We start from the raw sequence: 14,257 nt of genomic DNA, 5'->3' as shown, positions 1-14,257 counted from the left end.
GTTCAATATCTCAAAATTGACAGGTCTCGTATCTCAATGCATTTACAGGAAATCGAGTCTCTAAATTCGCCCTGATCAAAAGAAGCAAGCTAGTGCTTTAACGAATCTTCATTTAACAGAAGTTCTTGTTTTATCAAAGCTTTGCTGCATTATGACTCGTCCCCTTCAACAAAACAATCACAAGCAGCATTTATCTCGACCAGTGCATGTATTATATAAAAGCTGAATAAACTACCAACACGACACGGTAAACCAAGTTCTAAGAAGCTAGGCGCACGGGCATACATCAGTGAAAATGTGCCATAGAAATATAGAATAAAGCAAAAGTGAACCGGTTATCACCGTACCCATTGTAGTGTGCGAAACTAACGGAGTTGATCTTAAAGCTAGCATATAGACACTTAACTAGACATTTGTAAATAAGAATCCGCAACCAAGCATCCAGCAAACGTTGTGTCTGTCTTATGATTGATCGTAATCGTTTGACTTTAGCCCATGCGGTAAAACAGTCAATGAAGCGAAATACACATAACTTAGGCCCTTTAGAACGACGGCGAAGTAAAAACGTCGAGTGTTTTCTGCGCATTCGTTAACATTTTTACAGACATCACAGCAACACGTCTCCTTGATGCAGAGTTTGTGCGAACGCTAATATCTACACCGCTGTACCGACGCCGCGTTTGAGTGTATCTAGCTCCATTCACACACATTGCACTGGGACATTCCAAGGCCGTGAAATCATCTGCGACCGACACTCGGACGAGGCTAGACCACGCCATCGGCGAATGATAGGTACTAGTGAAGTGCAAATGTGAGTGTGCATGTGGTTGTTTTCGCAGCGGAGTGCACCACGAGGATACCATGCAGTGTGGCGCGTCATTCGAGCACCCCAGAAGGGGACGGGCGCGCACACATCTCCAGCCACACACGCAAACGGAGATGCAGACAATAAACGCTCACTTAAACCACGACTACGGACTACGCATCGGACGAGTGGATACACCCATTCACTCGCACGGCATTGACGTCACGCTCCAATTCAAAAGGTTAGGCTGAGTATAACTCCGCGATGCATGAAACACTACCAAGATTTGGGAGAAGGTCCAACCGAAACGCTTACATCGAAACTGCGGCGATTCGGCGTTAGTTTTTCGGCGCCGTTCGGGAACATTTGAGCGGGAGGTCACTCTCACTAGCTAAACTCACACGCTTATGCTTCGGGACGTTGGCATATACAGAGCTCACACGATCTACGCTAAGTAGTACATAATCTCAGCGACTTTACCCTATACATCGTGGAGCTCGACACGAGTACGATCTCGGACATTGTTGTCATTCGTACAGCACGTGCTCAGGTCAAAACACGACCGTTTTAGTACCGTTATTTTGCGTTAACCTAAGATAGGCGCGTAACGCGCGCAAACCCTCACTTCTGACATGTACTCAGACATAATGTTGTCAAGCACAGTTGTTTCACACTCGAACGCCTTTTCAGATGATCAGTATCTACCAATGGACACTCAATGCTCGTCGCGATAAGTCCAGCGCTGACCAACCCCAGTTTGATTTTTGTCGGTACGTCTTTCCACGAGTTGTATCCACCACGAGTACCATTCAGAAGATGAATTCACCACGAATATCATTCAGAAAGCTTGGCGATGAAACAGCACCCTCCTTGGCCACTTCCGAAAGGAATGAGATTCGACTGTTCTGTCACGCCATCACTTTCCACCAATCACCGAGCAAGGACTCGACCCGCTGACCAATCAAAACTCGCGGCAGTCTATCCCGACCAATCCGGTCGGCAGATCTGACGTCACACTTTGGCGATATGAAAAACATCTGCCAGAGCGCCAGCACATACTCGAGAGTAGAGAGCTTCACGTCGGTCACAGAAGAAGTTTCCTGGAAGACAGGAAGCTGGAGTGCTTCCGTAACGAGATAAGAGTTGGCAGCAGACCATCCGGCGCAGAGCAACGAACATGTGGAGGATGGATGCAATGGAAAATGTCAAGGACAATGAGAGGATAAAGTTGGCGTAAAAACGTCCCCGTAAATATAGAACGGAAATTGACCCAGTCCACTAACGGACATAAATAACTTCAAGCACAAATAATGCTTGGATGGGCAAATGCTATGGCTAAATGTACCCCGAATAATGGAAATATTCACTTTGTTGACTCAAATATTTAAGCCGAAAAGTATAAAGTACTGGATGATGGACAGATTTGGTAAAAATAAGCTCAGAGCCTGTGGAACAAGTTCCGCTTTACGTAAATTTTGGCTTTAGATATCCCATTGAAAAATTCCACTAGTACCATAAAATCCAATAAAAATTTTCCTAGCATATCAATATCGCCTTTAAATCAACCAACAAAAAAAAATATATTGAGCGATTACTTATTCATCATCCCAGCGGCTGGGCGGCGGCCGGTCAGCATGCTGACCCCGGGACAGGTCAGGACAGAGGAGTAGAGTCGAGGGAGAGAGGTGGAGCGCCGGCGGGACCACACGGGACCATGGGGCCGGTCACGGGACCATGGGGGCCGGTCACGGGACCATGGAGACCGGTCACCGGACCATGGAGACCGGTCACGCCCGCGGCACACACCGTCAGCGCCACTTGGACTTTTGGGCGAAAATGTCCGCGCGTAGATTCTGCGCAAAGCAGATGCCGAGAATCTGAAAACGGGGGAGCGGTGTCAGCGGGGAGTGCTACAACCTGCGAGTGGGGACATCTGCTAGGGATGGCTAAATTTGGTGAAATGAAGGCGATTGCTGACACTTCACGTAAAACGCAAAACCGTTCGGGAGCCCTGTGCCAGGTTAATGTATTTCACGGAAATTCGGTAACGTAATTTTCCGATACGTAAAGATTAAGAATTGCAATTACAGGTGACCACTATAGAGCAAGCTTCACCCATCCATATGGTCTATTACCACGTGGTCTCCATGTGAACAGTACGCTTCACACAGGGCAACGGTTGTGGGTAAATACACACAGAACACCAAACTACAGTACTTCTACCAAGCACAAACTACTACAACCAGTAAGCAGGCAGAAACGTTATACCTATTGCCTACCAAGACGGCGCTTTGGTGGCCCGTGAGGCTCTGTTTCCTTCGAGTCTTATTCGATGTCTTAACCCGCGAGTTGCTGGGGGGGGGGGGGGCGTTAAACGCCCCCACTTTTTTCGCCGGGCCATAGCATAAAAACGGCGCGCCGCAGGCGCGCCAAATTTTGGGTACCTGTAGGGAATTGATTGAAGTTTATTGTGACAAAGTTTCAAAAAAATCGGTCGGAAAATTTTTGAGATATCGAGGTTTTAGTGACGTCATGATTTCTGAGTTTTCGACCAAAAACGGCATATGTTCAAAAAATCATATAAAATCACAGAATAGACATACAGACATGCCGTAAACGCCATTAGACTGCCAATACCATGATCAATCAAATGGCTATCTTCGATTATTGATTATCGTTCCGCATTTTCCATAATCTTGAACTGAATCTTGGCAATTTTTCGTGACTTCTTCACGACCATGATACACGCATTTCTTAAATTGAACTTTTTGAGCCAAACACGTACAGATATGATAAAATGAATGTCACCATCGTGTTCTACGCCTCAAATTACCTATAAAACATGTGTCACAGGCTGCGAATATCAGTTTTGATTTTCGGGTATATGTGCCTGCCCGGTTGACCTGACCTTGACCCTGACCTATGCTTGACTGACCCCTACATGGAGCTGACACTCTTTTAGGCCTTATATGATGGATTGTGCACCGTTTTGACAGAGTTTATGACGAGAGGTGCCCATTGGGAAGTCCTGAAGTCCATGCTACTGAAAGCCCGATTTCAGGTGTTTGACCTGACCTTGACCCGACCTGTGACCTCAAAATTCAACTTTTAAGTACTCCTCTGAAGCGTCTCGTCGCGCTCTTTCGTTTGCCGCCTCGTGCGTTTCGCTGCGCCTATTGGTTCTCGAGTTATCGGCTGGGGGCGTTTAACGCCCCCCCCCCCCCCCCCCCCAGCAAACGGTGGGTGGCGAAATACCCCAGCAACTGCCGGGTTAAGTCGTCACACTCGAAGAAAAATTACGTATTCGCTATCGATTCCAAGCATGCCAACTCTCCAATACCTAGCAGATAAAAACGCGCTTTTCTACGCCTACAGGAGTCAAAGCCACGCCCATTCCTACTTACCAGAGATACAGCCACTCCCATTCCTACCTGGGACGAAGCCACGCCCCTACCTACCTGGAGGAACGCCACTCCCACAGCCACGCCTGCTACAACCAGAAGATTTCGTTCGACCCAAGCTTCTCCGGCCGGTAGACAGCCCGTTTGGTAGATCTTATTGGCAGCGTCATGCGGCTGAAACAGCGCCGACGACGCTCATTGGCTGTTCAGACGGCTGGCCGCCGTTCATTGGTCGACATCGGCGCACGACGGTCGCTGATTGGTCGGGAGATGAGTGATTCGGAAGACGATTGGTGAAAGAGGTTGATTCTCAAGATATGATTGGACAAGGAATGCAGACGCAGGATGGGAAAATCACGTGCAAATGAATGAAGAGTCGCCGCCATGCAGAGAACCGATGAGACAGATTGATCCTTTCATGAGAACCAATGCGCGCGGGGAATAACCGAAAGAGCCCTTGTTGACGTTGTGTTAGTTGTGTAGCATGCAAGGAATGCAAGGTGTGTGGGCCATGTGGGCCAGAAGTATGCGGTTGGGATTGGATGCATGCGGTGTACGGTTCCCTACCTCTAACTCGGAAGAAAAAAGAGGTCGTACCCGTGGATATTCAACTCTTCGTATCCGAAATCGTAGTTGTTGTTTGTTGTTTACCGTTTTACCTTTTTACCTCTGAAGTAGGTATTTGACGCCATTCGTTGGTTTGTTCGTGCCTTCGACGCGAGTATCTCATAAGTTCGCCACTCAAGACAAAATTCCATCGGCTCTCTTCGTCCTCATCAATGTCTTCTTTTAACGAGCACATTATTGTCCTTCTCTCACTACCCGGTGACACAGCCGGCGACTGTCAAAAGACAAATCTGACACCAGCCCCGTGAATGGGTTGATGGCCCAATCCACTGTTCAGTTTCCATATCTTCTGGAAGAAACTAAATGCAAAAGCCGAGCGTAATTTTAAGAACAAGATTCGCAATTCGACAAGGAGAGGAAAACCTTAAGTTCTATCGCTGTCTATACTTCTGAGAGAATCTTCATTTCAGGATCATACTGCTCGCGCCTCAAACGAAGAAAGACAATGGTTGTGGACAAAGATCCAATTGAGGCGATCCCTACGTAGTGCAGTGCTTCGTTTTCCAAATACTGCAATGGTCACGAAGTGACTGAGTCTCGTTGAACTTCTGACATGCTTACGATAAAGAGTTGACATCGCATAAGGAAAACATCATAACCTAAAGCATGCTACATTCACTATCAATTTAGATTTCATGGAGTTACATTGTAGCCAAATATGCTTGTTCCATTTACAAGAACATAGAAGACAGCAAATACCTCAGCAGAACGAATTCTAGGAGAGCATGAGAGCATCTATTCGGAGCCAAAACTATGTTCAAAAAGAAAAGATCGCGAACATTCAGAACGACCTAACCTAACTGCTAATTGTCAGCCACCAAGAAGAAAAAACAAACAAAAAATAAGCCACAGCAAATTAAAGGATACAAAGCTCAACAACCGCAGAGAAAGCACAAATGCCAGGAATTAGCAAGCACAAAAAGGCAAGCGAGCGAAAAGAGTGCAGTCTCCAACAACAAAAGTCAACCGGTAGCCCTGGTGGCGGCAGCTCATAACTGAGTTTCTCTTTCTGTCCGACAGATGCCAGTACCTGCAGCACGGCCATAGCGACCGTGGCGCCGGCGATGGGCACGAGGTTCCGCTCGGCCCACTCCTCGCCGGCGCGCAGACAGCCGTTCTCGTGAATGACGGCGCCGCGCTCAGATTGCTGCCGAACGAACCACAAGTTCGCCGGGTCGCCAACAGAGGGCAGCAGTGCGGTTAGTGCGGGGAAAGCCCAGTAGGCGAGAAAGCAAGCGTGATATTGGGCGAAGTTAAGACATGTTATTGGGGGAGTTGCTATTATAGCGTGTGAGTATAGAGGGAAGTGAAGGGGACATTTCACCGAGTGAGTGAAACGCGTATGCCTATGCATTTATTCTGCATAGCAAGTGAAGTGCAACTCCTAAAGCATGTGCGTTTTGTGCTTAGGGAAGAAAGGATACACCTGAAACAGTTGTTAAAGTTGGGGTGAATTATGAAATATTTATGTCTAAAAGATGAGATGATGCACTTTGAGCTGTAGGACAAGGATACACCAGTATGAAACATATGGTACGGTAACCAAACAAGCACAATGTCAAAGCGTCGCAAAATAACGATACTTATTTGCAAATTGCAATTGCTTTTCCCGCAAGAATGAGCACTAAATCTTAGCTTGCAATTCAAAATACGAAAAACATGATGAAGTTTACTGTTGTAACAACAACCACAAAGCAAAGTTCTTAAGAAAAATGTGCAAAAAAACTATCGTATTCTATCAACATTCAAGGTGTATGATCAGTGTAAATACAAATTGCAGATTTTTTGTCGCGCTTAGCGCTGTTGTTTGCTTGTCATCAAAACGTATCTAAATCATTCATGCATCTCCAGTCCAGCAAATATATCGCCCGAAAATCCTATCACTTCTATTGGCCAACTAAACCTAACCTCTCTGCCCAAATTAAGTGAGTGACAGATGTGTACTTACATAGTCGGGGCTGCGCACCCCATATCCGCACTGTTTGTTGCGTATTATCTCCTGTGGAAGGAAACGCAGCATCAGTCTCACTCTCAGTCTCAGGCCCAGTATCAGTGTCAGTCTTACGTGCTCTGTGACGAAGGATGGAGTTTGGAAGATAGAGTTACGCACACGAAATAGTAATGGACTTCGTACAGGCTTCTTGGTTCTTTGGGGCTTTTGACATGCTTTCCCAGTTTCGCATATTTAGTCATTATTTGCATCGTTAAATGGTTCTACACTACAGGTAGGTAGGTATATGGAATCGTTGTCAGAGTAGAATGTGCCACCAAAAGGCCTAGCACCCATAGCAAAGTACACATGTATTATGTGGTGGGACCTGAGAGTTGCGCGCGTTGTAAGAACTTGCATTGGTTAACGTCACACGATGCAATTTTCCTCGGAAGTGGTATGTCATACACTACCTCAAAATCATGACATTGTCACCAGACACTCTATTATACATGATCATCCCCGTTTTTAGAGCAGACTGGGAGTTACCTTGGACTAAACCACCAAATCTCCCTGTGTGGATGGAAGCTCAGCTAATTTTCCGTTTCCGTTCGGCACTCACGTTTTCATCTCTGACGCAGCAGCTGAAGGGCACGCCGCACGCCTCGCTGCTGCCCACTTCGACGGCCGAGCAGTTGAAGTAGCGGTTGCCGTCCCAGTCCTTGGGGCCCTCCACACCGCAACAGTGCAGCTGCAGGGGAGAGAGAGAGAGAGAGAGAGAGAGAGAGAGAGAGAGAGAGAGAGAGAGAGAGAGAGAGAGAGAGAGAGAGAGAGAGAGAGAGAGAGAGGAGAGAGAGAGAGAGAGAGAGAGAGAGAGAGAGGAGAGAGAGAGAGAGAGAGAGAGAGAGAGAGAGAGAGAGAGAGAGAGAGAGAGAGAGAGAGAGAGAGAGAGAGAGAGTCATTTTTCTGAACAACAATGGTTTGACGAGCATTACATACGGACTGATGAGTGATGTGATACCCATGGTTATCTGTTCACATGTCAAACAGCGGTATTTTGGGAGCAGCACAGTCACAGATAACATGAGGTAACAGAGGCATCCAGTCAGAAGCATTTGGGTAGCATGAATAACTCCTGGAGCACATAAAGATAACCTATAAATTTTGAATCCAGTGATGCATGCTGACAACAGCAAGTGTATCCCTCACAATGCACCCATGATTATTCCCATAGGATTATGCCCTCCTGGATTCAGTGTATCCATTTTCAGTCTTGGATCCACATGTATCCTTCCTGGCTCACTGATTGTTCCTGGATCCTATTTATCCCACTAGACCAGGGATCTGGTGTATTCCTCTCTAGTATTGAATCTGTGCTCCAGTATATTCTGATAGCTGGATTCAGTATCCCCCACTCACCCATCCCTCCTGGATCCAGTAGGTATATTCTCATAGCTGGATCCAGTGTCCCCCACTCACCCATCCCTCCTGGATCCAGTCAATGAGGTTCTGCTGATCCGGATCATCCCGGTAGTGGACGATGAAGGCCCTGAAGCCCTCTGTGGCCTGCTCCTTGAACCAGTCTTTGAAGATGAAGCACAGGATGCCGCTGGTCATCTCGATCAGCAGCAGGATCGCCAGGCAGATGGCGTACTAGTGACAGAGAGAAAGTCAGGTCAGATGAGACAGGTCAGACCAGGGGGCACACTGTGGGGTAATGGAAATACAATCCATTTCTGCAGCCAGGTGGTCCAGAATACTCTGTTCTCCTTAGCAAATATATATCTACTCTGACAGCCACAATACCTATTCTCCATTGGCTTGGGCCATTTAGCTTCATGTTGGGATAATTATAAGTGATCTGAGCTCTTAAAAATTAGCACTGCCTTTTAGTCAACTCATTGTTCTAAAACAGGCTGCCTCCACATGCTGGCACTTGCTTAGGTTAATACCAACCAAAGCTGGGTACTCACAAAGGCCAAGAGGCAGGTGTTTTCTCGAAGGGCTCCGACACAGCCAGTGAACCCAATGATGAAAGTGATGGCGCCAACGATGATGAACGCAAAGGCCGGATCCATCGGAATATGTGTCAGCCGGCTGAGGTTGTTGAATGTGTTCTTCTCTGACCACGCCCATACTCCGATGGCCAGGATGGAGAAACCCAAGAACTGAAAAGAGGAAAATGGTCAGATTTGACTGAGTAAGACATGACAAAACCATGACTGAATAACATTCCTAGAAATGCAAAGCCATAAGATGTTAAATAGTTTAGCAGACTCACCCAAAATATGACGTTGAAGCCAAAAATGACATATTTCAGACAGCAGCTGACTTCTGTTCTGTCTCGTCTTCGCCTGTGATTCGCCATTGCCCTAGCTTCGGGCTGCTATAAACTAGGCTCGAAAGCCCGGAAGCAGACTTCTAAATGATGCGTATTTCAGCCAGGTGAATGAGCTGTTAAATGACGAATAAAATACTTATTTCACTATATCTTAGCTTATGCCTTATACGACAGCTTCCAGTAACAACAATTCCCAGCACAAACAAGGAAATGCAACGAATGCGACGCGGAAAGTGAGTAAATGCCGCAAGGTTGAAGAAAATCGTGGCTGCTATATTGTAAAGGTGTACGCTTGAAAGGCAATTTTGCGATTGTAAAGATTTCAATGAACTTTGGTTCATTCTTATTCAATAAAATGTTTTACAGATAGAGTGTGTTAGAAGGGTAGTATCCGTAGTAAACAGTCTACCAACGTCATTGCTACATTTAACCCGCGCCCTGCTGGGGGTCCTGGATTTCCACGCCCTGCTGGGGGCGTGTTTGAACACCCCCCCCTTGTAACTCGGCTCCTGGGCCACGTAGCGATACGCGGAAGGCGGCGTTCGAAAGAGCGTCAAAAATAATGACGAAATCACTTCGGTCAATTTTTTGGTCAGGTCAAAGGTCAGGTCACCAGAGGTCATTGAAGGCAAAATTTCGCCGATTTCCAGGTCGAATGTCGAAAATTTCCAAGAAGCCAACGCATAACTTGGGAACCAATAGAGCTACAGCGCCGCGAAAAAGCGCATTCGATAGCCCTATTAACGCCCTTTCTGAGTAATTCTCTCAGATTTGACCTAACGTCAACGGTTTTGCCTGCAGGGGGCAAAAACTGCAAAAATAGCCGATTTTTTCGAACAGTTTTTCTGCAATAACTTTTGACCCAAGCCTTGTACGAGCTTACTTTTACCGGCATCGTGTTTCTCTCGTCAAGACGCATCGAATGAACTATAATTTGACCTTGAAAGGTCAACTTGAAAATTTGACCTCAGGTCAAGGTCATGACCTGACCGGAAAGGGTCATGTTGCATATCAGTCGATCCGTATCGTCGAGCTGAACACATCTAAGGCGTTTTCATCGCTCTAGCATGCCTCTATCAAAAGTTATTTGCGAAAAACTGTTAGATACCATTCGTGACCTAAGATGACCTCAGGGCATAAACAAGGGTCACGGACACCATTTTCAAGTTCAGTGTGTCTAAAACACTTGTAATTCGGTGTTTGGGAGTGTTTATAATGTCTTTCATCCAAAAGAGGCGCATTTCAATTTTCTCCCATTGACTTATAATGGGGAGGTCGCAAAATTGACCTGACCTTAGGTCATCGATATCAAAATTCTGAGATAAACATTTTGTACATGCTATTGCTCTTAGCAATCGCTGAAAGTTTCAAAGCGATCGGTCACTCGGTGTAGCTATGACAGACATTGAAAGTTTTTATGAGGTGAGGTCACTTCCAGTGACCTGGTGACCTGACCTTGAATGACCTTGGTCTGAAATTTTCACAACATGTGTAGAATTGATGTATGATAAGGTGTACCAAAAACGGCGGCGCTCCGCGCCGCCGTTTTTGAGATATTCGCGAAAAACCACAAGGGGGGTGTTCAAACACCCCCCCCCCCCAGCAGGGCGCGGGTTAACAAACGTTGGCGTGGGTCTTTTCGAACTGAACCCGTACGGCTACCGTAGCAGCCAATAGGTAGCTCAGTTGGCAAGATCCAAGACTGATACCCTAGTTTGATCGGATGCCCCCCACCACCACCACCACCACCACGGGGTGCTGTAGATTATCCGCCTCGTCAACTTACATTGATGGATTGTGGTCGATTGTAGTAAGTAGTACCTAACTATACCGTTTACGGCCTATTGCATAGCGCTAGACTCCCCGGGCCAAGTTCAAGGAGAGCCAGATTTCCAACTTTAAATAAATCAAATGTCCCGGCGCTTGAAGATAAGATTCCTGATAAGACATTAGTGAGTGGCTGTCATAAAGTCATTTGCGTCATCTAGGGGCGGTCGCAGACTTGGAGTTTGGGGGGGGCCAACTTGGCAAAGGGGCCCCTGCGCTGACCCGGGGGGCCCGGTGCTAGCTTAAAGGGGCCCACGGGCGTAGTGTACGGGTGCAGAAATCTAGGCCATGGCCGGTGAAGCGGGGGGGGGGGGGGTAGGGAGCGGCACCCAAGCGGAGGCTCATTGAGAGCTTTGAGGGTGCACCATGTCGAAAAGGTACCGAAAAGTGCATTTTGAAGCACTGATTATGTCAATAATTCACGCAACTGTGAATGGACTACCGCAAAAGTAAAGGCGGCTAACTTTGCAATTTTCTTTGCAAAAAAAAAACTTAACCATTTTTTAAGATCATCGTTCTAAAACTTTTAACAGTGGCTCATCGGTATCTGTTCACACATGTGCTCCGACTTCCGTTTAATCTTTTTTCACTTGAGCACAAATGCAAATTTTGAAGACCATTAGGTACAGTAGCAAATGCTTCGAAAGACGGATAGTGGGCAAAATATCCTAAATTTGTCGTGCTGCATGGAAAGTAGTGTTGCTGAGGAAAGGGGGTTTTGTTCCAGATTATTGTGGATGCAGAATACATTGTCTGCACTCACTGCAGAATTATTGTTGGTGCAACTGCGCCCACTGCACCCATGGTTCCTACACTTATGGGCCCATCGATAGCGCTTCGGCGATACCTATCGCCTAGAGGCTGCAATGGGGCCCTTAGAGTACGGTGTCAGACCCCCAGAGGCCGGCGTTGGACCCAAGGGTCAGCGAAGGGCCTCAAAGGCCCCAGGTAGGGCCCCAGAGGCTGATGTGGGCCTTCATAAGCAAGTGCGTGACGCCCAAAGGTAAGGTTTGAGCCCCCCAGAGAACATGATAGGGCCATCAGTGGTCGGTGTAGAGACCTCATAGGCCAGTTTGCGGGCCCCTCAGAGGCGTGGGGCCTCAGGTGTCGCTATGAGGCACTTAAAGACCGGTATGGGTCCTCAGAAGCCGGCATCGATGGCCTTCAGAAGCCAGTACGGGGCACTCAGAGGCACATAAGCGCAGTTTCGGTCCCAGGGACAGAAATGGGACCATCAGAGGCCGGTGTGGGTCGTGGGACCTTTAGAGGCTGGTTTGGGCTCTTAGGGGCCAGTTTAGAGCCCTCAGAGACCAGTACAGGGCCTGCAAAGGGCAGTTTGAGACCATCAGAGACCGAATAGGGCACTCAGAGGCTAATATGGGTCCTTACAACAGGCCAGCATGGAGCCCTCAGATGTTAGGGTGGGGCCCTTAAAGACCGACATGGGCCGGCGTTGGACCCCAGAGGCCAGAAGAGGGCCCTCAAAGGCCAAGATGGGCCCTCAGACTAGGCCGATGCGGGCCCTTAGAGGCCGGCATCAGGTCTTCAGAAGCCCGTGCGGGGCCCTCAGAGGCTAAGGTGGGTCCTTACAGGCCAGCACGGGCCCTCAGAGGTCAGTGTGGGGCCCTAAAGACCAGCATGGGCCGGTGTTGGACCCCAGAGGCCAACAGAAGGCCCTCAAAGGCCAAGATGGGCCCGCAGAAGCCGATGCTGACCCTTAGAGGCCGGCATCGGGTCTTCAGAATCCAGTGCGGGGGGCTCTCGGAAGCTAATATGGACCCTTACAGGCCAGCATGGGGCCCTCAAAGATCAGAATGGGACCCTAAAAGACTAGCATTGGCCGGCGTTGGACCCCAGAGGCCAGCAGAGGGCCCTCAAAGGCCAAGATTGGCCTTCAGAGGCCGATGCGGACCCTTAGAGGCCGGCATCGGGTCTTCAGAATCCAGTGTGGGGCCCATAGAGGCTAATGTGTATCCTTATAGGCCAGCATGGGCCCTCAGAGGTCAGTGTGGGGCCCTAAAAGACCGGCATGGGCCGGCGTTGGACTCCAGAGGCCAGCAGAGGGCCCTCAAAGGCCAAGATGGGCCCTCAGACGCCGATGCGGGCCCTGAGCGGCCGGCATTGGGTCATCAGAATCCAGTGCGGGGGGCCCTTAGAGGCTAATGTGGGTCCTTACAGGCCACGCATGGGCCCTAAGAGGTCAGTGTGGGGCCCTAAAAGGCCGGCATGGGCCGGTGTTGGACCCCAGAGACCAGCGGAGGGCCCTCAAAGGCCAAGATGGGCCCCAGAGGCCGATGCTGGCTCGACATCGGGTCTTCAGAATCCAGTGCGGGGCCCTCAGAGACACTTAACCCGCGCCCTGCTGGGGGTCCTGGATTTCCACGCCCCGCTGGGGGGGGGGGGGGGTGTTTGAACACCCCCCCCCCCCTTGTAACTCGGCTTCTGGGCCACGTAGCGATACGCGGAAGGCGGCGTTCGAAAGAGCGTAAAAAATAATGACGAAATCACTTCGGTCAATTTTTTGGTCAGGTCAAAGGTCAGGTCACCAGAGGTCATTGAAGGCAAAATTTCGCCGATTTCCAGGTCGAATGTCGAAAATTTCCAAGAAGCCAACGCATAACTCGGGAACCAATAGAGCTACAGCGCCGCGGAAATGCGCATTCGATAGCCCTATTAACGCCCTTTCTGAGTAATTCTCTCAGATTTGACCTAACGTCAACGGTTTCGCCTGCAGGGGGCAAAAACTGCAAAAATAACCGATTTTTTCTAAAACAGTTTTTCTGCAATAACTTTTGACCCAAGCCTTGTACGAGCTTACTTTTACCGGCATCGTGTTCCTCTCGTCAAGACGCATCGAATGAACTATAATTTGACCTTGAAAGGTCAACTTGAAAATTTGACCTCAGGTCAAGGTCATGACCTGACCGGAAAGGGTCATGTTGCATATCAGTCGATCCGTATCGTCGAGCTGAACACATCTAAGGCGTTTTCATCGCTCTAGCATGCCTCTATCAAAAGTTATTCGCGAAAAACTGTTAGATACCATTCGTGACCTAAGATGACCTCAGGGCATAAACAAGGGTCACGGACACTATTTTCAAGTTCAGTGTGTCTAAACCACTTGTTATTCGGTGTTTGGGGGTGTTTATAATGTCTTTCATCCAAAAGAGGCGCATTTCAATTTTCTCCCATTGACTTATAATGGGGAGGTCGCAAAATTGACCTGACCTTAGGTCATCGATATCAAAATTCTGAGATATACATTTTGTACATGCTATTGCTCTTAGCAATCGCTGAAAGTTTCAAAGCGATCGGTCACTCGGTGT

At 48.2% G+C, this 14,257-nt stretch overlaps 1 protein-coding gene across 2 annotated transcripts; it reads right to left on the bottom strand.

Moving 5' to 3' along the window:
• Window positions 1-189: 189 nt before the first annotated feature.
• Window positions 190-9,370, bottom strand: LOC122394211 (tetraspanin-5-like). 2 transcript variants are annotated; one of them, XM_043390941.1, is made up of 7 exons: window positions 9,045-9,370; window positions 8,737-8,931; window positions 8,243-8,416; window positions 7,386-7,514; window positions 6,782-6,832; window positions 4,264-4,380; window positions 190-2,682 (listed from the first exon to the last, which is right to left on the bottom strand). In XM_043390941.1, exons 1-7 carry the CDS (start codon window positions 9,129-9,131, stop codon window positions 2,614-2,616), a joined length of 822 nt encoding a protein of 273 aa, XP_043246876.1. In that variant the 5' UTR covers window positions 9,132-9,370; the 3' UTR covers window positions 190-2,613. The 2 variants fall into 2 exon arrangements, with proteins under 2 accessions (XP_043246876.1, XP_043246877.1); XM_043390942.1 differs by lacking the exon at window positions 4,264-4,380 and adding an exon at window positions 5,864-5,980 and having other exon boundaries at window positions 9,045-9,318.
• Between the last annotated feature and the right edge of the window lie 4,887 nt (window positions 9,371-14,257).

This window comes from Amphibalanus amphitrite, unplaced genomic scaffold (genome assembly GCF_019059575.1).
Source record: "Amphibalanus amphitrite isolate SeventyFive unplaced genomic scaffold, NRLGWU_Aamphi_draft 000579F_arrow, whole genome shotgun sequence".
Lineage (NCBI taxonomy): Eukaryota > Metazoa > Arthropoda > Thecostraca > Balanomorpha > Balanidae > Amphibalanus > Amphibalanus amphitrite.
Note: the sequence above shows the minus strand (reverse complement) of the source record. Positions and strands in the feature narration are given on the sequence as shown.

Coding starts and splice junctions, on each gene's coding strand:
- LOC122394211 (XM_043390941.1), bottom strand. CDS start 9,131: ATGGCGAATCACAGGCGAAGACGAGACAGAACAGAAGTCAGCTGCTGT. Junction 8,932..9,044: donor GCTTCAACGTCATATTTTGG/GTGAGTCTGCTA, acceptor TCCTCTTTTCAG/TTCTTGGGTTTCTCCATCCT. Junction 8,417..8,736: donor ACACCTGCCTCTTGGCCTTT/GTGAGTACCCAG, acceptor CTCTGTCACTAG/TACGCCATCTGCCTGGCGAT.